Genomic DNA, 20,000 nt, shown 5'->3' with positions numbered 1-20,000 from the left:
ACAAGGAGCTAAAAATTGCACTATTTGGGTGTTTTTTATACCTCCCGTTCCGCGACGTTCCCGTTCCGGACCCCTAGCCGTTCCCCCGTTCCACGGGGATCCCGTTGCCGTTCCCGTTCCGCGTTCCGGGTAACTATGGTATATTCATCCGCTTCAAAGATCTTATCTTTCGTGCTTAGGAAGGGTGGAACCTTCGCAGCACCTTCAACAATCTCAAATGGCGCCTTCCCCGTCGAAGAGTGTATCGTGTTATTGTAGGCAAATTCCACCAAAGGTAGGTACCTTTCCTATTGAGTCTTCTGATCTGAGATATAAGACTTCAATAAATCTAGAACCACTGAATTTGCAATCTCAGATTGCCCATCAGTCTGCGGGTGGAACAATGACGAGAACTGCAACCGCATGCCAATGTTCTCCCAAATTGCCTTCCAAAACAAACTCGTAAATCTGGGGTCTCTGTCGAAGACGATCGTCTCAGGCATGCCATGTAATCTGAAGATTTGGGCCACAAACAGTCTCGCTAAGTGATCCGGCTTGACTGTTTTCTTCACTGGAATGAAATGAGCCTGTTTGCTAAATCTGTCAATAATAGTCTAAATAGCATCCTGACCACTCTGTGTTCTCGGGAGATAAAAAATGAAATCCATTGCAATACTTTTCCAGGGGCGGGTGAGTATGGGTAAAGGTTGTAACAATCCCTGTGCTTTATGCCTGTCAAACTTGACCTTCTGGCATACTAAGCAACTGCGCACAAACTCTTCCACATCCTTTTTGAGTCTCGGCCAAAAGAAGTATCTCTCTACCCCTTTCATGGTGGTAGCAATGCTGCGGTGAAAGTAAAAGGTGGACAGTGGCATTCAGTCATAACCTTTTTCCTCAACGGCTGTGTAACGCACAACATGGTTTTTCTCATCAAGTAGCCTTCCCGAATGGAGTATCCCGCTACTGTCTCCCCATCCCGTATCCGTGTGAAAACATCTGCAAAATCTGTATCTGTGGCATACTGGTCGACCATATCCTCGAAGCTCCTATATGATGTATCGCGGAAATAGCCAGAATCAACAGCTTCCGAGACAAAGCATCTGCCACCACATTCTTCTGTCCCTGCACATGGACAATCTGGAAGTGAAACTGTGACAAGATGTTCGCCCACCGCATCTGCTTTTCCGAAAGTTGCTTCTGTGACAAGAAGTAGCGCAAACTCTGATGGTCTGTAAAGACAGTAAAATCCGCTCCCAGTAGGTAATGCCGCTACTGAGTAAGAGCATGGATAATCGCCAAAAGCTCTTTCTCATAAATCTGTGCTGTCATCTCCGGCCTCGAGAACAATCGGCTCTCGTAAGCAATGACATGGCCTCCTTGCATTAAGACCGCACCCAGACTACGACCACAAGCATCACAATATACTTCAAATGACTTGTGCAAGTCCGGCAAAGTCAAAATTGGTCCCGTAGTCAATTTCTCTTTCAATGTCTGAAAGACAGTCAGTCACTTCTGTGGGTCCCCACGAGAAAGGGACTCCTTTCTGTGTCAAGATATGCAAAGGGGAAGCAACGTCTGCAAACTTTCAAATGAACCGTCTATACTACGAACACAGTCCCATGAAGCTTCTAACTTCATGGACATTCTTCAAATCGGGCCAATCACGGATAGTCTCTATCTTGGCCGGATCCATTTGCACTCCTGCTGCTGAGACAATGTGTCCCAAAAAGTGTATCTCTGGTAGGAAAAATTCACTTTTCTTTGCATTAATCACTAACTTGTGATTTCGTAATGCCTGAAAGACCTGAAGCAGATGATCTCTGTGTTCTGTCTCATTCTTGGAGAAAACAATGATGTCGTCAAAGAAAGTGCCAACAAATAGCGTGTACTATCGAAAAATCCTGTCCATCATCCGGTTAAATGTCGCAAGAGAATTGGTTAAGCCAAAAGGCATCACCAAAAACTCAAATAACCCAAAAGTCGTCCGAAAAGCTGTCTTGTAGACGTCTCCCGGCACGATCTTGATCTGATGATATCCACTCTTCAGATCAATCCTGCTAAAGCACAAGGATCCATGTAACCTGTTGAGTATATCATCGATCCTAGGAATCGGAAATCTGTTCTTGATGGTGATTTTGTTGAGAGCTCTATAATCGATGCACATTCTCCAAGATCCGTCTTTCTTCAAAACCAACAACACTGTAGAGCAATACTGTGGAGTACTAGGCTGGACAAGACCCTTTTCCAAGAGGTCTTTCACTTGGTTCATAATCTCTTCATTCTGTGCTCGGCTCACACGGTAAGGTGGCCGTTTCGGTGGTGTGCTTCCAGGTATCAGATCAATGGTATGGTCTTCAGGACGACAGGAGAGTGGAGAAAATCTTGGCGTTCTTTATCAAGTTTAGACATATTTGTCCTATTTTTATCGCTCAATTCTTTCATAAAGATCGAGTAAACAAACAGATTGGGTTTCGTTAATTTAGAAATGGCCGAAGCCGATACAATAGGGACAGATTCGCCCTTTAGTTTAATACCAAGTACAATGGTTCTGTCCTTCTCTGTAGTCAAAGTTGCTTTCCTCGCCCGATAATCGACCACGGCGTTGTTCTTGTGGTACCAGGGAATCCCTAAGAGAACATCACAACCCTCCAAGGGCATTATGAAAAAGTCCTCATGCCCCAAATACCCCTGACAATGCAACCGAAGTTTGCCAATGACAGGTGTAATGGCTACGTCCCTGCCGCTGCTAGAACTGCCTCCGCAAGTGATCCCATCCGATCGGGAGTGATCTCGAGCGGCGCCGCCAATTCCGGTGAAATGAAGTTGGCCTTGGCTCCTCCATCAAAGAAGATCAGGGCCTCTTGATCTTTCACTTTGCCCCAAGCTCGGCAGAGTTCTGTACTCTCGTCCATGGTGTTGGGATTGGTACCCACACAATCTGGAACTAGTCCTGTTTTCATCTTGCCTTTTCAGCTGCTCTCGAACTCTCTGGCTTGTTGTCGTCCTTATCATTCTGTTCTTTCTGTGCCTTTTTAGGGCACTTCGCGGAGATATGTCCATGTTCCCCGCATCCAAAGCACTTCCCCTCCTTGATGAAGCGAGCTCGCTCCTGAGGAGTAAGCTTGGGTCGTGCATCCTTCTTCTCTGGGTTGCTCTTTCTCTTTCTACTTTCATTCCCAGAAGTCTGTTCAGCTCGTTGTGTCATGGCCTCATCTGTGGGGTAGGTCAGATTGCCAGAGTGAATGGCAAAGCCCCGCTTCGCATGACTCATCAACTCCTGAATAGAAGCTGACTTCTATTCCAAGCAGTGATCTCGGATCTCTGTAGGTAGACCCAAGGTGAACCGCTCAATCTGTTCTCTGAACGAGATCTTCTTGAATGAAGAGGCGGGTAGAAAAGAGCACCAGAATCTTTCACAGTAAGCATTTATTGTATCTCTCTTGGTAATCCGAAGTTGGTTCCAAGCAGCTCGTATATCGCGTTCATACTCTTGCGTCAACCAAGAAGAAATAAAAAGCTTCTTAAATTTCAGCCATTTAACTGGCGCAGTCTTGTTTAAAAGAAGCGTGGACCACCAAGTTCGAGCATTCCCCTTAAAGTAAGAGGCAGCTCTCCGAATCTTGGAGTGCTCTGAGTAGCGTCCTCCCGCGAAAGCGATGTCAAAGTGTTGTATAAAAGACAGAGCCTTCGAAGCATCCGAGTATCCTGAAAAAGTGTCAAATTTGATCGACTGTCCACCTTCCTTAAACTCTCGGACTTTTCTTGCTTTTATCTTCCAGAAAGTCATACTGGTTGGCTTTATAAAAATTCTTCTTGCTGGCATAAAAGTTTCCGTCATCTGAGTCTGAACTGTCTGTAGACGTCGGACGAGTCCTCAGTAGAACTGTCAGTCAGTGGGCGAGATTTAGGCTTCTTTCTTGCCCTTTTCGAAGCGTTGTTTCTTGCTTCGCTTTTTGCCTTTTCTGTCTTCTTCGCTCTAATCTGAAGAGCTAGAAGAACTGTCAGAAGAAGAAGAAGAAGAAGAACTGGGTACTCCTTCAAAGTGAACATGCTTCTTCTGTTTCTTTGCTTTGTCAAATGTCGACTGACGACCCAAATAACCTGGGAAGTCAGTGCCTTTCTTTTGCTCTTTGCCGTGCTTTTTAGCTTTCTTCTGCGCGTCAAAAAAGTTGAGCAATCTGTGCATCAACCACCTCTTCTAATTCCTTCTCTGAATATTGCTTGTGATCAGAAGGTTTCTTAAGAGCGGGTTTCGGGGGTGGTGTAGTGGTTTTTTGCCACTGCGCATGCACTTCCTGAAAAGAAGTCTCGCTCATATATTTTGCCAATTTTTGATCCTTCGCAAAACTGAGCATCATCTTTGTTGCATCGCCGATCAGTTGACGACGCTTCATCTCTCGTTGCTCCACCTGAGTAGGTCGAGGCGGGCCATACTCTCTGCCAGAATCTTCGTTGTGATCCCTGCCCGCATCTCCAGATGCAGAGGGAGTCGACTGATCCTTGCGTGAAGCCATAGGTGCCGTGGAAAAAAAAATCGGGCATCGGATTTCCCATAGAAGAGAAATCGGCCGTGCTTTGATACCTCTCTAACAGACTTGGAGACTCCAAGTCAAGAATCAATCACGACAACACCAAATAACCACTTCAAAACAATTCACAGATCACAATAGATTTGCACTGGCCCTGCGGAGTTCCGTGCCTAGAGATATTGGCCCCAAAGGTTGGCGCCCCTTTCGGTATTTCTTTATGTATTAATCAAAGTCGAAGTACAAGAGAGCGGTTAGGGTTTCACTCTCAGACTCTGCGTCCAGATGCCCTGCAGAGTGAGCCCTCACCGCTTATTTAAAGTTTACAAGGGATGCCCAAAAGCAGAGCCCCAAAAGCTTCCAAATCAAAAGCAAACTCTCTTTTTTTGTTTCTCTCACAAACTCACTTGAGTTTTTACAAAATAAAGCAATCAATTCTCTCTCTCTCTCTCTCTCTCTCTCTCTCTCTCTCTCTCTCTCTCTCTCTCTCCTTGCCCATGCCTAGAGAAAAAAGCAACAAGCTGCCGTCGTTGGAGGGCTGCGCAAAACATCTGCTTTTTTCGTACGGTGCCATGTCAGCATTCCAACGCATTATCCAGAAATCTGTCCTCTGCTGCTAGGGTTAGGGTTAGGGTTTAGGACAGATTTTAGGGTTAGGGTTTTTGGCAGATTTTAGGGTTTGCAGGTTTTAGGGTCAGGGTTTACAGAATTAGGGTTTGCAGCAGCAGTCAAGGCTAGGGTTTCCCGCATGCTCTCGAGCAGACACGTCATCACTTTGTGACAAAAACCCTGCTTAGTTTTTTACGCTTTGTATTTTAGGGTTTAGGCCCCTCGACTGGTGCTCTTCGAGTTGGTCAAGTTGGTGGGTTAGGTTTTCAAATCCTAATCACCTTTTAGGCCTCTTGGCCTCTTTCTGGGTTAGAGTTAAAACCCTTTAACCCCTTGTCCTCTCGGCCATTTCACTAGGTTGGGCATGCCTCATCATCAACTTGTGACACAAGAGGACCAAAGAAGATGTGGTCGAGGGGCCTAGGGGGTGGGTTTTAAAAATCTAACCCCTACTAACTTTGGAGCTCCACTCGAGGGGCCTAAAACCCTTAAAAGTCAGAGCACAAGGGTTGAGGCTGATTTTTGTAATTTCCATTGACATGATGACATGGCACAATGTACGCATTTCTGCATTTTGCGCTAGTTGAAGAGTTGGCTGAATTTTGCATGGTTTTGGGAACTGAAGCTTTTGAACCTGATGCTTTTGGGGCATCCCGTGTACTATTTGTCAGTGTCCTGAGGGCCACTCTCTAGAGAGCATTTGGACGTAGAGTCTCGGAGAGCTGGGCTGAAATGTGCAGCAGAAGTGATTGATGGTGAATGCTCAGGATGAGTGCTCAATGCGTACTCAAGGTTCTTTTTACTGCAAGAGAGTTTCTTTTACTTCATGTGAGAAATGTGCAATAGACTAGTGAGAGAAGAGAATAGTACTGTGAGTGAAGGTTCTGTAGGTGATAGAGAGAGAAGGAGACCAACACCGAATGGGGTCCCAAAACCCCCTCGAAGGGCCCCTCTCTCTATATATCGCTAGAGAGATATATGCTTTAGATTGCACAAATGCCGATACAATGGATCTAGATGCTGAGATGCTGATGGGATCTTGCTACTGATGCTTGGATCTGATAGGCTAAGGGGTGAAATGCAAAAACGCAAGTGGAACTGATGGGATCTTCAACCATCGACGAGGCTATGGCTGACTACTATGGCCGTGTTGAGGGTGGGCTAGAAATTGAAAAATGCTGGCTGATTTGAGGGCTGAATGTGAAAATCTTGGTGTGATTGCTTGATCTGCGACGGTACGGCGAGTTTATGGCCGAAAATTGCTAACGCTAGGGTTGGCATGGTACTACGGGGCTAATTGGGTGCTGTGGGCTGATGCTAGGAAAAATGCCATGGGTGCTGGATGTGTTGGTGAAAAATGCGAAGTGGTACTTGTGCTGCTAGGTACCGGTACTGCAAGTATTGGGATGTGTAGAGACGTGACTCACAAAGGTACCAAAACACTTCCTAGGCTGTCCTAAACCGTAGAATAGCTCGTCCACATGCACATAGGGTTAGATGTGCACGTGACATGGACCCTCGGGGAGTTGTACCTTTGCGAAGTAATAAGAAAGAAATAACGGAAGGGGCGCTGGTCTTTGGGGGAAGTGCATTTGGGGCTGGAACATCTACAAGCAAAGCTCAAAATAAGATAATTCAAGGAAAATTGATACCTCCACCTATCATTCGCACAAAAGTCAAAATCTTCATTGCTGATGAGTTCGTTATAGATTAAAAAATAGCAATGAGCCAAGTAAGAGCTACTAGCAAAGCGGCTCAAGAATAACAAAAGAAGCAGCCAAACAAACAACAGAGACATTTGACTTTCAAAGAAGGTGAATATGTCCTACTAAAGTTTGATAAGAACAGGTTAAAGCACAACTCATGGCAAATAAATCTTTCCCAAAGCTGTCAAAAAGATACTTTGGACCCTTGAAGGTGATCAAGAAGATCAATGTGTCAAAGGTGGAAGCGGAGATGCAATGAAGACTGGCCTGCAATCCGATAGACACCTTGACTTTGATCTACAACACGTGGAATGCCACATACATGAACAAGGCACGTATGGAGAAGAGATGTAACAGACTTGAGAACCCCAAGTGGGAAATCTGGCACGACACACGAGAGAATCACTAAAAAACACTTCACAAACTTTTTCACAGTTTAAAATAGAGTCGACACGGCCTGGCGTAACTTAAGGGCGAGTCACTCCCTATTGTAACGGCTTCGGCCATTTCAACGTTAGGGAATGTCGCGTGCACATGGCTCTGTGTGCCACGTGGACATGCTTCATCGACTTTCAGAGCCAATTATGTACCTATCCCTAGACACGAGTGTCTAGAATCGTAGGAGGATTAGTATCGGAAATTTTGTGAGCCTAAAGAAGTGTAAAGTCTAGATCTTGTCACCATTTCAAGTCCGCTGCACGTGACATTGTTATTAGAGCTTTGTGATTTTGTACTAATCCACTAATCTTTGATTTTTTTTTCTTCTCTCTCTCTCTAATGTTTGAATGTGTGTTGTAGCGTTTTGCCCAAGGACTCTTCTTTCACTTGGGGAACTGTAGGACCTGCCATTGCGCATAGGACCGTGCACCTTGAGCGTAGGAAATGCAAACACTGTATACCGGAGGTTACAGTTGTGGTGCACCTACGAGAGGTGGTTGTCTTGGTATGCGTGCTCGACCACCTTGACATAAAGAAATCCTAGCATGGATATTTGCAGTCATAAATTCTTGGACATGATAGATCGCATCATTGAAGACATGCACTGGAAACATGAAGATGGTGATTGCGAGTATGAGGATTTGTTAGCAGCCTATGACGACAAAGGAAGGCGCCATCTAGATCAGCCTATTAGCTTTGGAGTCATAGCATTGTTTGCACAACATCTCTCCCATCTGCTTGGAGAATTCCATCATTTTAGAAGAGCTCTGATACGGAATGAGAAAACTGAATGACCCTCGGGATTGACCCTTGGATATTTTGAGCTAACTTGAGTTGTTTTGCAGATATGATGTAATCGCGAAAGAGTAAAATTGCGGATGATTACTCTTCTCTAAAGAAGGGGGGATGTAACATACTGCTGATGTGTCAAGCCATTGAAGACCTAACAGGTGAGGGCTCCTCGAGCCTAACCCTAGCAAACGTGAAGATCCTGGCGGAGAGGCCTAAACCCTAGCTGAAGCAGAAGATGAAGAAGTCTTTACCAACTTACAGATCCTCGCTAAGTGGCCCAATTATTAAATAGGTTAGGATTAAAAATCCTAACCCCTAACAACTTGAAGAATCTCTGCCGAGGGGCCTAAAATAATAAAATAAAGGAGGACACTCACACACACGTATTGGCTTGCGTAAAAACTAACGTGGCAGCTGTATGGACTTTCGTGCTTTGCGTTGGCTGATGACCCAGTGGGTTGTACGGATTTCCGCGAATTGCGCTCCCAGCTTTTGGGTGCCAGCTTTTGGACCATATGCTTTTAGACTGCATGCTTTTCATGTAAACTACTTTTGAAGGGCCAAGGGCCTTTAAATACGGACTGTGGGCTCTCTCTTTGGCATTCTACTGGGTGGAGAAGCAGAGCAGAGCTACATAGTTATAATAGTTCAAGCAATACATAGAAATACCGAAAGGGGAGCCATCGTTTAGGGCTAGTGCTCTCTTGGGGTGGAACTCTGCCACTCTGTGTCTCGTGTGTTGTGCATCTCTTTCAATCCAGTTGTTTTGAAGTGCTTAAAGTTTGTTCGGTCTGTTCTTTTTCGTTGGCACGTGGTGCCCTCTCGTTACATCCGGCGTAGCAAAATTAGCCATCGCACCTAGACCGTGTTGATCTAACGTGGGTGTCTCGATGCAGTAAAGTTGCATACCCTGGCAATCTCACTCAAGTAGCACATCAAAATGCAACACAGATGCTTACATGTGTATCCTACAAGACACAACAAACAACGCCGCTGAGCACTCCTTCCAGATAGACGGTCTTAGGCTGAAGCTACTCAACAACTGTCTCCTTACTCCCCAAGCAAATAACCTAAAGAGGTTCGGGCCATGAACTTACAGGACTGATACAACCAAACGCTCCCCAGACTGCAACGTGCGTCGCTTGGAGGTTCCCAACATACAACTAAACGCTCCCCAGACACCCGATTTGCATCATTCGGAGGTTTCCAACGTACAACTAAACGCTATCTAGACACCCGGTCTGCGTCGTTCAGAGGTTTCCACAAACATGAACGCTCCTCTGAGGAAAGCCTAAGACAAAGATATTTAGGCATTTTTAAGCATCAAGTTTCTGTTTAGTACAAGCGTAAATTTCAAATCATTGCAACCAGTATCAAACTAGAATCAAATAAACTCAAATCGGTATCAAGACAAGTTTAAAACAAATAACATCCATTTCAAACAAATTCCAAGCAGTATTTTCAAACAGAATCTCAAACAAAGTTCCAAAAGTGTCTAAATCGTACTTAAAAAGCATTCTTGGTGTAGCTTGGTCAATCAAGGTCAAAAAGACGATTGGCTTTCCATCCTAAAACTTGCACCAATGTTAGGGTTAGGTTCCTTCTATAAGGTTGTAGCCGACTGTAGCATGGTCCATAAGCTCTTGAATGGCCGAAACTGGCTAAGAGAGACAGTATTCCCGTAGCGGTGATAGTAGTCCAAAGATATAGCAATCACACTGAGCCTCCATGCCACATGGTTGTCAGCTCGAGAAGAGACACCGGATGATAGATGTTGTCAAAACTGCTACATAAATTGTAAATCTTAACTTGGATCTTTTTGCTCTGTGTCCTCTTAGGAGGACCGGTATGCTTTTAGAAAAGCACACGAGTAGAGCTCTGATACCACTGTAACGAGAGGGCACCACATGTCAATGGAAAAGAACAGACTGAACAGACTTTAGACGCTTCAAAACAACTGAATTGAAAGAGAGACACTTCACACAAGACACGGAGTGGCGTAGTTCCACCCCCAAAGAGCATTGGCCCCAAACAATGGCACGCCTTTCAATATTTCTTTATATTGCTTCAACAGAGTACAAGATCTGTGGCTCTTGCTTTGCTTCCGCTTCTGCTAGAGTGCAGGTTGGCTAGGTCTAGGGCTAGGATGCCCAACCCTCTTGGTCTTTAGTGGCTTGACAGGTCAACAGTTTGTGAGAGGCGCGCTATTTTTAAGCAGTTTCTTTTGGAGTTAGTGCTTCTGTATGAGTTGCTTTTGGGCCAGGTGCCTTTAGATATGAGCCTTATGGTCCAGTTCTAGTAGATGAGTGCATAGTTGCGCATATGTAGTGACTCCCCGGCAGTTTTACTGTGTAGATTACTTAATATAAAAAGAAGTACCGAAAGGGGCGCTGGACTCTGGGGCCAATGCATTTGGGAGTGGAATTCCACCACTTTGTGTCGCGACCACACCACTTTGAGATTTTGAAGTACAAGTGTTAAAAAGTTTTTTGTTTTGTTTATGTGTTGCTGTGAGATTATCGCCTTATCAGTGGCAAGCCAGTTTCAGGTGACTAGAGCATCTAGAAGAAGTATCCAACCATCCGTAACAGACATGTCTAACGCATCACATGACAGGTGACAAAGAGCATTGTCAAGCACCTGTTTTGTAGGTTTGGGGACTGAGAGACCAAGATATGAGTATTTGTGGTACATGACAAGGTGGGTGACTTGAGCACTGACATGAGGATATCTCAAGGTCTGAGTAGATTCCAAATCGAGTGAAAGTTGCACGCAAGGAGCAAGCACATGGATGAAGATAGGTTGCGAGCAGCTTTCCAGAAAGCTGATGCTTCTTGGGAAATGCAGATGCCACAGAGGAGCTAAGTGTTGTTTTGCATCTGTGTGAGAATTCATCCGGGGATGCCTAAGCAGTGGGTGTTTAAGCATAAATGCATTGGACTAACTAGTAAGTGAGCATGCAGGCGCCACATGAAAAGTGTAGCAGGAAAAGCAGATAAGGCCTTTAAAGCGGAGCGCCCTACAAAAAGCAGATTCGTCCCTCTTTTTGTGATGAGTTTTAGGGTTACCTCAGGGTATTTAATCAATAGAAGATGTCTTTTCTTGAAAAGCAGAATCAACCCAATCTGCCATGATGTATCTTTCTTCCGAATGCAATATAGCTTAATTGGTTGACCTTAAACTTTGTAGGTGGCAAAGTTATTAAACTGTGGTTATAAATAATTCTTAACGCGACATGGCTTCTGTGTTTGCTGTTACTCGAACATTGCAGATGGCAAACACTTATTTGACTATTTGTTCGAACCAGGGTTATATGCTTTCTTCATAACGTGATCTGGCTTCTTTTTCCCCTGAATGTTGCAGATGCTCTCAGATGAAGCGCACTCTGAAGCCGAAAAGATTGAGAAAACAGGTAAAGATCGTAGGGAAAGCAGAAGGCAAGACAATTAGGAAAACTGACGATTCGAACCTTAGGGTGTGATTGCTGATGCTAACTTGAAACAATAATGGCAATGGTTTTCTTTGACAATTTCTATCTAACGAAATGTCTTCATTCCTTCCTAATTATTCATCTGAGTCAGCTTTAAGGCCAAATGAGTGGACCAGCTTCAAGCTAGGGGACACAATTAAAGTCAGTCCTAATACAAATATTTACAGGTTAGCCTGCTTGATGATGGTTTCTCTCGATCAACAACAATCAATACTTTTAAAGTGTTTTTGTGTTATGCTCAGAAATGTATCATTCAAAGACTATATTTTGTTTTATCTGCTTCAGGTTTACGTTTGATGATGATGAGAAGCTAGGGTTAGACGTCGCCTCATGTCTTATAACAAGGTTCTCAACAACCTCTTTTCTATGATCAATTCAACGTGTTTAGTATTAACATGGGCACATTATAAACTCAAATATGATTTTAAAATGAAAGCCATGATGAGGGGAGCTCTTTTACTCATTAATTGTCCAATTAGCAACAGGTAACAAAGTTTTTTGTTCTTTCATAGGGCTCAAATTGGCAATAAAGATGATGGAAAACCCAATTATATCATCAGACCGTAAGTCTCCATTCTGTTACTTCATGTTGTGGCAATAAACTTTCAGTTTTTTGCATGTCATGTGCTAACTGTTGACTTGTGCCACCTGAAATATGGATTTCAATGAGTTTGGCATGACTGTCAGGTTGTCCTTATCTTTTACCTGCAATCTATTTCAGTTGATGTAAATGTGTCTGCTAGGTACACTCCAATATCACCACCAGACTCTCAAGGTTATTTTGATTTGATGGTGAAGGTGAGTCCCCAGGGTAGTGTTCACTTCTATATACATGTTTCTTCCAGTCATTTTTTTATAAATTGTATAGTATTCAATAGACGATTTTTAGTTTAAGTTGCGTTAGTTTGCCTATTTCATCTCGAATCTTCAGTTTCAGGGTTGGGGGTCTCTCTCTCTCTCTCTCTCTCTCTCTCTCTCTCTCTCTACAGACATGTGCCTCAGTTGATGGATCCTTCTTCCTTGGATTAGTTGTGAGATGTAGCGAATAGTTTGTCACTCTCCTCTTGTCCAGGTGATGATGTTCTAGAGGCTTTTTCGCGACTTATTGGGATGTAGTATAGTTGTGGCTCTTGGGAGGCTGCCATGAAATTTTTGATATGGGTCTTATGCTACAGTCGATGTATTCAAGCCTCATCTCTCTTATACAAAGATAGGGGGCACTACTTGTTTTAGACGATGGCGGCCCATGACATCCGCCTCTTTGGTTTATAAGATATTGGCCAAATTGATTAGTGCTAGAGTGCTTCCTCTTCTGCCAGACCTTATACACAATTCTCAGACAAAATTTTGTTTAGGATCAGTGTATTCTGGACAATTTGTTTTACTTTCATCAGGCAGTAGAGTGGGCTCAATCGTACTATACGCCCCCCGCCCTTGGCGATCCCCCTACTCGATTCTGAGAAGGCATATGACAGAATGGACTGGAGTTTTCTAGGATGATCCCTACTTCGGATGGGTTTTTCGGATGGTTGGATTAGAGGAGTCTCGGCACCGTACATGTCAACTTTCGGTAGAGTGACCATTGGAGGATTTGTTGAATGCTCGTTTGAGCTCTTTCATTCAGGCAGGCAGGGCTTTCCGTTAGCAGCTTACTTGTATTTGGCGGAGACGATGTTAGATTTCCTCATAGCACAGGAGCCAGGTGTTAGAGGTCTACTCATGCCAATTGAGGATGAGCCAGATTTAGTAGATCAGGAGTATGCTGATGACACTCTAGTGTTTTTAGACTATGGCACGGGTGTTTTGGATGAAATTCGTCACTCTTTGGATGTATATTGTTTGGCTAGTGGTGCATGTATCAAGTGGCACAAGTTTTTTGGTATTCTTGTCGGGACCGATGACATGCTGACATGGGGTACAGTGGATGGTTTTACTTGATTGGGACTTGTCTTGTAGATACTTGGGGTTTCAAGTGGATCTAGTTGTGACTTCGGAGCAACAGTTTGCACTTGTTATGCAATCGATGCGCAGAAAGCTTTGCTATTGGCTGTCGCAACATCTTTCTTTGGCTTGTCAAGCTTTGGTAGCCAATTAGGTATTGTTGGCCTCTACTTGGTACAGTGCATCGGTGCATGAGGGACTTATGGTGCAGTTGAGGCGCTTGATTCAGAACTTCCTTTTTGAGGGGTGAGACGGCACTCGTGAAACTCGAGCTAGAGTGCGATGGTGTATAGAAACTCTTCCCGGTGCGAAGGGTGGTTTGGGTATCATTGATTCTGAGTTATAAAGTTGTGCACTTCTTACGAAGCTCATTGTTAGGGGATTTTTCTCAAGCAATGAACCTTGGAAGATGTTACTTCAATCCACGTTGGCTATAGTCACTCCCATGTATGGTTGGACTGCAAGGATACGATTTTTGTTTACGGATGTGCCTTTTGCATCATGATCATCTATCTCTTTTCATGCACTCATCGTTACAGATATGGAACTCCTTTAGAGAATGCTTGATCAGATGTACTCGTAGCTCGAGAGAGAAGATTGCACGACAACCTCTTTTGTGGAATTTTTTGGCCACCATCCCTTTCCACTTAGTAGCTAGGGAAGCCACTACATTGGCGACGAAATTGCAAAATCTCGCGTAAAAGTTGACCTTCTTGGCTGAAATTCAGCGTTTGCAGGTTTGGGACAAACCCTAATTGAGGCTCTGATACCAATTGATGAGCGCGCGGCGGTGTGTGCAAGTGAAAGAGCACGCGAGGGAGTGCAATGTGTGTGCAGAGAGGGGAGGTGAAGGCCAGCAGGAGAGGAAGCGCTAGCAGAAGAAGAATGCTTATGCACAAAGGAGTAAGAGTAAGAGTAAAGAAAGGGGAAATGCAAGCAAAGGCAAGGGTGATGTGACTTGCTATCAATGTGGCAGGAAAGGTCACAAGAAACCTGATTGCAGGTACTATAAAGCTGAGTTAGAAAGAAAAAAGAATGGCGGAGACAAAAAGAAAGAGAAGAAGGAAGTCAAGGCAGATGCACAGGATAGCTCAAAGGACAAAGAGAAGGCCAATGTGGCTTCTAGTGTCGTGATTGAGGAGTTGTCAGATGTAGAGGACATCTTGTGTGCCACTTTGTCAGATGATGATGCTTATGACTTTGATGCCTCTCTAAATGTTCATTCACAGGACATGCAGATCACCAAGAGTGATCTTATTGATGCTTTGTTGACTGTCAATGATGCATTGTCTCAGACTTGGATTGTTGATTCCGGTGCTTCATTTCATGTGACTCCTATCAAGGAGTGTTTCTCTACTTTTGATGCGGGCAAGCGTGGCCATGTATACCTTGGAAACAATCATGCATGTTCCATTGAGGGTATTGGCACTGTGCATCTCTCCATAGATGGCACAAATGAGTTTGTCTTGCATGATGTTCAATATGTGCCGGGAATCAAGAAGAGTCTGCTTTCTGTTGGTCAGATGGATATGCATGGTTACAGCATCTTGTTTGAGAGAGGGTCATGGAAAATGACTAAAGGCTCAAGGCTGATTGTAAAGGGCACAAAGAAAGGGACACTTTATTGCATGCATGGAAAGGCTGTGTTGGGCAAGTTTATTGCATTGGCTGAAATTAACTCTCACATGGAGTTGTGGCACAAGAGACTTGGCTATATGAGCCAAAAGGGCCTTTCTAAGCTTTGTACTTTGAACAAGCTTGATGCTAAAGGCACAAAGCTTGACTTTTGTAATGAGTGTCAATATGGCAAGCAAGTAAAGTGTTCTTATTACTCTGGTGTCTCTCGTAAATCTTGTGTGCTTGATCTTGTACATTCCGATGTATGTAGCATGCCTACTAAGTCTATGGGTGGTGCATGTTATTTTGTCTCCTTTGTTGATGATCATTCTAGGAAAATTTGGGTTTATTTGCTTAAGTTTAAGGATGAAGCCTTTGCTGCGTTTAAGAGATTTCATGCATTTGTGACCACCCAAATAGGTAGAAAGCTAAAATGCTTGCGTACAGACAATGGGGGGGAGTACACAAGTGCTGAATTTAACAAGTTTTGTGAAAATTTGGGCATTAAGAGGGAGCTTACTGTACCATACAGTCCCTCTTCTAATGGTGTGGCTGAAAGATTCAATAGGACACTTTGTGAGAGGGTGAGATGCATGCTATCCACAACTAATCTCTCTCATGGATTTTGGGGAGAAGCTTTAAAAACTGCAGTGCATATATGCAATCGATCCCCTCACATGTCTTTGAAAGGTGACATCCTTGAAGAGGTTTGGTCTGGCAAGCCTGCTTCATATGATCACTAATGCATTTTTGGTTGCGAAGCTTTTGTGCATGTTAGACCCGAGTTGAGGAGTAAACTAGATGCGAAGTCCATTAAAGGCCTCTTCATGGGATATGGTGAAGAAGGCGAAATGGGTTACAGGATTTGGTTACCTCAAGTCAAAAGGGCTGTACGCAGTCGGGATGTTGTTTTTAATGAGGCAAGGCTGCTTCAAAATAATTGTGCCTCAAAGCATGACCATAAAAGGGTGAAATTTCAGCATGACCAGCCACCTGTTAGGCCTATTTTTGACCCTCAAGATGCACCACAAATGGCTGAAAATGTAGATGATCCAGTGGTGTTTGAGCCAGATGATGTTGGACAGCAAATTGAGGCTCCTGAAGGGCATCTGCAGCCAAGAAACAATGCTGAAAATGGTGCTGAAAATGATGTACAACAGCCCATTGTTGATGATTTTGTAGTGCCACCTGATGTAAACCCATTGCCGGATAATGTGGATCATTGGGTGAGGCGGTCTACTCGTCAAAGACGGCCTGTGAGTCGATATGACCCCTCTTTGCATTACATTATGTTGACAAATGAGGGAGAGCCTCTTACGTATAAAGAGGCAAAGACATGTGAGCATAGCGACAAGTGGGAGCTTGCTATGCAGGAAGAGATTAAAGCTTTGCATGCTAATCATACTTGGGATTTGGTTGAATTGCCCAAAGGAAGGAAGGCCATTCCTAACAAATGGGTGTATAAAATCAAAACTGTTGATGCAAAACCCAAGTATAAGGCAAGGCTTGTGGCAAAGGGATATGTTCAAACCAAGGGCATAGACTTTAAGGAAGTGTTCTCTCCTTTTGTGAAGATGACAACTTTGCGTGTATTGATTGCCATTGTGGATGCTCTTGATTTGGAAATGGACCAAATGGATGTATATACCGCTTTCTTGCATGGTGATGTGGAAGAACTTGCATAGTTACCGGGAAGGGGAACGGGGAACGGGTACGGTAGGGTGCGGAACGGGAGGGAGGAGAGGGGTCGGAACGGGAACGGGGCCGGAACGGTAGACCAAAGAAACTATATATATTATATGTATTATAGGCTCATATGTTAGTGAAAAACTATAAGCTAAGCTTTTGAATTCGACCATCCTAATTAGAGCCATATTTACACACGTTTTACGATGACGGAGCTTGAGACAAGGATGGAGTTTGACTCTGAGAGAGAGAGAGAGAGAGAGAGAGAGAGAGAGAGAGAGAGAGAGAGAGAGAGAGGAATGGAGCTTGAGACACGAGAGGGAGGGATGGAGCTTGAGAAAGAGAGGTAGAAGCCACATTTGTTCTTTGAGGGTGTTGTGCTTTCCGCCAAAAAGGAACAGGAAGAAGCCAGAGCTCCATGTCCAAGCTTAAAGCTTTAGCAAGGAGAGTAGCTCAGTAGAGATGTTGAGAGCTTGAGGAGGAGGTGAGACGAGCCTCCAGGGTCCAAACAGCCCCAAATCAGCCCTCTAAATAGCCCCCAAATAGCCCCAAATCAGCCCTCCAAATAGCCCCAAATCTGACCCCAAATAGCCCCCAAATAGCCCCAAACATGCCCCCAAATAGCTAGTGAAAAAAGTTGACTTTTTGGTTTGACCGTTCCGGATTCCCGTTCCGCCGTTCTGGGTGCCATTCCGCCTCGTTCCCCCCCGTTCTGGTTACACCCCGTTCTGGAACGGTGTTCCGTTCCCGACTCCGTTTCGAGAGCCAGACCCGTTCAGAACGCCGTTTCGGAACATTTAGGGTCCGTTCCGCCCGTTCCCTGTTACTATGGGAAGAAGAGCTTTACATGAAGCAACCCGAGGGTTTTGTCATCCCTTGCAAGGAACATTTGGTATGTATGCTCAATAGAAGCTTGTATGGGCTGAAACAATCATGTAGACAGTGGTACAAAAAGTTTGATCGCTTCATGCTTAAACATGGTTACAAAAGAAGCCATGCAGACCATTGTTTGTATACTAAACGTGATGAGGAAGGCAGCCCGATTATTCTTGTGCTCTATGTAGACGATATGTTGATAGCTGCAAAGAAAAGAAGCACTGTAGATGCTCTTAAAGGGCAGCTGAAATCTGTGTTTTCAATGAAAGCCCTTGGGGCAGCTGAACATATACTTGGAGTGCGTGTCATACGGCAAAGAGACAAGCGCCTATTGTATTTGTCGCAAGAAAAGTACATTGAAAAGGTGTTGGACAGATTTAACATGGCTGAAGCAAAGCCTCTTGGTGTGCCATTACAGCCATATGTTAAAATCTTCAAGAATGATTGTCCCAAGTCAAAGGAAGAAGCCAATGACATGCAAAGTGTGCCTTATGCTTCAGCTTGTGGTTCACTTATGTATGCTATGGTTGCTACTAGGCCTGACATAGCCCATGCAGTGGGAGTTGTGAGCCGGTTTATGGCTAATCTAGGCAGGTTGCATTGGGATGCAGTGAAGTCCATTATGAGGTACTTGAAAGGGACTAAAAACAAATGCCTCTGCTATGGTAAAGGACCAATGGAGTTGAAGGGATTTTGTGACTTTGACATGGCTGGTGATGTGGATACACAGAAATCCACAAGTGGCTATGTATTTACTCTTGCAGGAGGTGCTGTTTCATGGTGTTCTAGATTGCAAAAGATTGTTGCATTGTCTACTACAGAGGCTGAATATATTTCAGCGACTGAGGCTTCCAAAGAAGCTATTTGGTTAGCATGCCTATGCAGTGAGTTTGGCTTGCCTGCCAAGGCACCTATGCTTGGTTGTGATAGCCAGAGTGCTATATGTCTGGCAAAGAACGCCATGTTTCATGCACGCACAAAGCATATTGATGTGCAGTATCACTTCATACGAGAAGTACTTGAGGATGGCCTTATTACATTGGTTAAGGTCCATACATCACAAAATCCAGTCGATGCTCTCACTAAGTGCTTACCCAAAGCACAACATCATTTATGCATAGAGATGGTGGGAGTCACGTAGCTTAAAGGCGCCATTTATGCCTTTAAGTGGGAGGTTGTTGGGTTAAAGGCTTAAATAATCCCTTTTTGTACATTTTTATACTTTGAATATGAACCTGGACGCATTTTTTAAAGGTCACTTATAATAAAAGTGGGAAAACCCAAAACTCACTTATTGAGTTTTCCCCAAAAACGTGAGCCCTCTCTCTTCTGCTAGCGCTTCCTCTCCTACTACTGGCCTTCGCCTCCCCTCTCTGCACACACATTGCACTTCCTCGCGTGCTCTTTCACTTGCACACACCGCCGTGCGCTCATCACACTTTCGATCCCATACATTAAACATCACAATATCAAAGTATCCAATAGCTAATACCAAGGGAAGAATGACTTTCACTTACCATGTTTCTCTTGTCGGTTTTAAAAGTGATTTATGCACGTCGATATATATTACTTGCTTCTGATTTATATCTCCTTATCCATCTTGGACAGAACCCATTCCATGGTTCCGACAAGTGTTGCCTTATGGTCGGGAAGTGCAAACTTGGGGTTACGTGCGATGCAATAATACAATGCCCTGAAGGTGTTGGGTACAATAGAATCTGTGGACAATTGCCTCTTTTTCTTGGCACCGTACCATCTGGTCAAGATGAAACGTTGGACTCAATCCCCATCTAGACATAATCTCTAGTGATTAATTGTGAAAGAATATTCACTCAAATTCCACGAGGAAGTTGGTGAGTCATCGACACACACACACCTCCATTACACAAGTTAATTATGAAATAACAAAAACGTCAAGTTACAACCCAAAAGTTGTTTATTCAAGAAATCACAATAGGTCCAAAAAAAGGAAAACATTCCCAAGGCAAAAATAATTATCATACGTTTATTCTAGAAGAGGTTCATAAATACATAAAAGTCCAATAAATGTATTTTTGGATCCCATAATCGACGTCCTTATTGACATACCGGGTTTTAAAGTTTAGAACCTCTATTTTTGGCACTTATATCTTCATCCTTGTACCACTCCTCTCCACAAGAAATATTTGTTGCCGGTAACACATAAATTAAATTCACATAAGCATGCCGTTCATTTATGTTTTCTTATAAAAGTAGTTATTTGGGCTCATCCTTATTTGAGATGCTTGGAGAAAATCCCAAACACATTTAGGTTGCTCATACTTGTTAAAGGTAATGATAACACTGTGGGGATTATTC

The 20,000-nt window shown here is 43.9% G+C and overlaps 1 protein-coding gene across 1 annotated transcript in view; it reads left to right on the top strand.

The window, feature by feature from the left end:
* LOC147423305 (NADH-cytochrome b5 reductase-like protein) overlaps window positions 1-20,000 on the top strand; it is a 90,415-nt gene that overhangs the window by 28,909 nt on the left and 41,506 nt on the right. The window contains exons 2-6 of the mRNA XM_086501032.1: window positions 11,417-11,465; window positions 11,635-11,710; window positions 11,829-11,888; window positions 12,056-12,106; window positions 12,287-12,341. Of these exons, the coding sequence (XP_086357158.1) occupies window positions 11,417-11,465; window positions 11,635-11,710; window positions 11,829-11,888; window positions 12,056-12,106; window positions 12,287-12,341 (291 nt within the window). The remainder of the gene's footprint in view (window positions 1-11,416; window positions 11,466-11,634; window positions 11,711-11,828; window positions 11,889-12,055; window positions 12,107-12,286; window positions 12,342-20,000) is intronic.

The sequence above is a fragment of the Adiantum capillus-veneris genome, chromosome 26 (assembly GCF_014529385.1).
Source record: "Adiantum capillus-veneris isolate H3 chromosome 26, ASM1452938v2, whole genome shotgun sequence".
Taxonomy (NCBI): domain Eukaryota; kingdom Viridiplantae; phylum Streptophyta; class Polypodiopsida; order Polypodiales; family Pteridaceae; genus Adiantum; species Adiantum capillus-veneris.
This window is presented reverse-complemented; position numbering and strand designations above follow the sequence as displayed.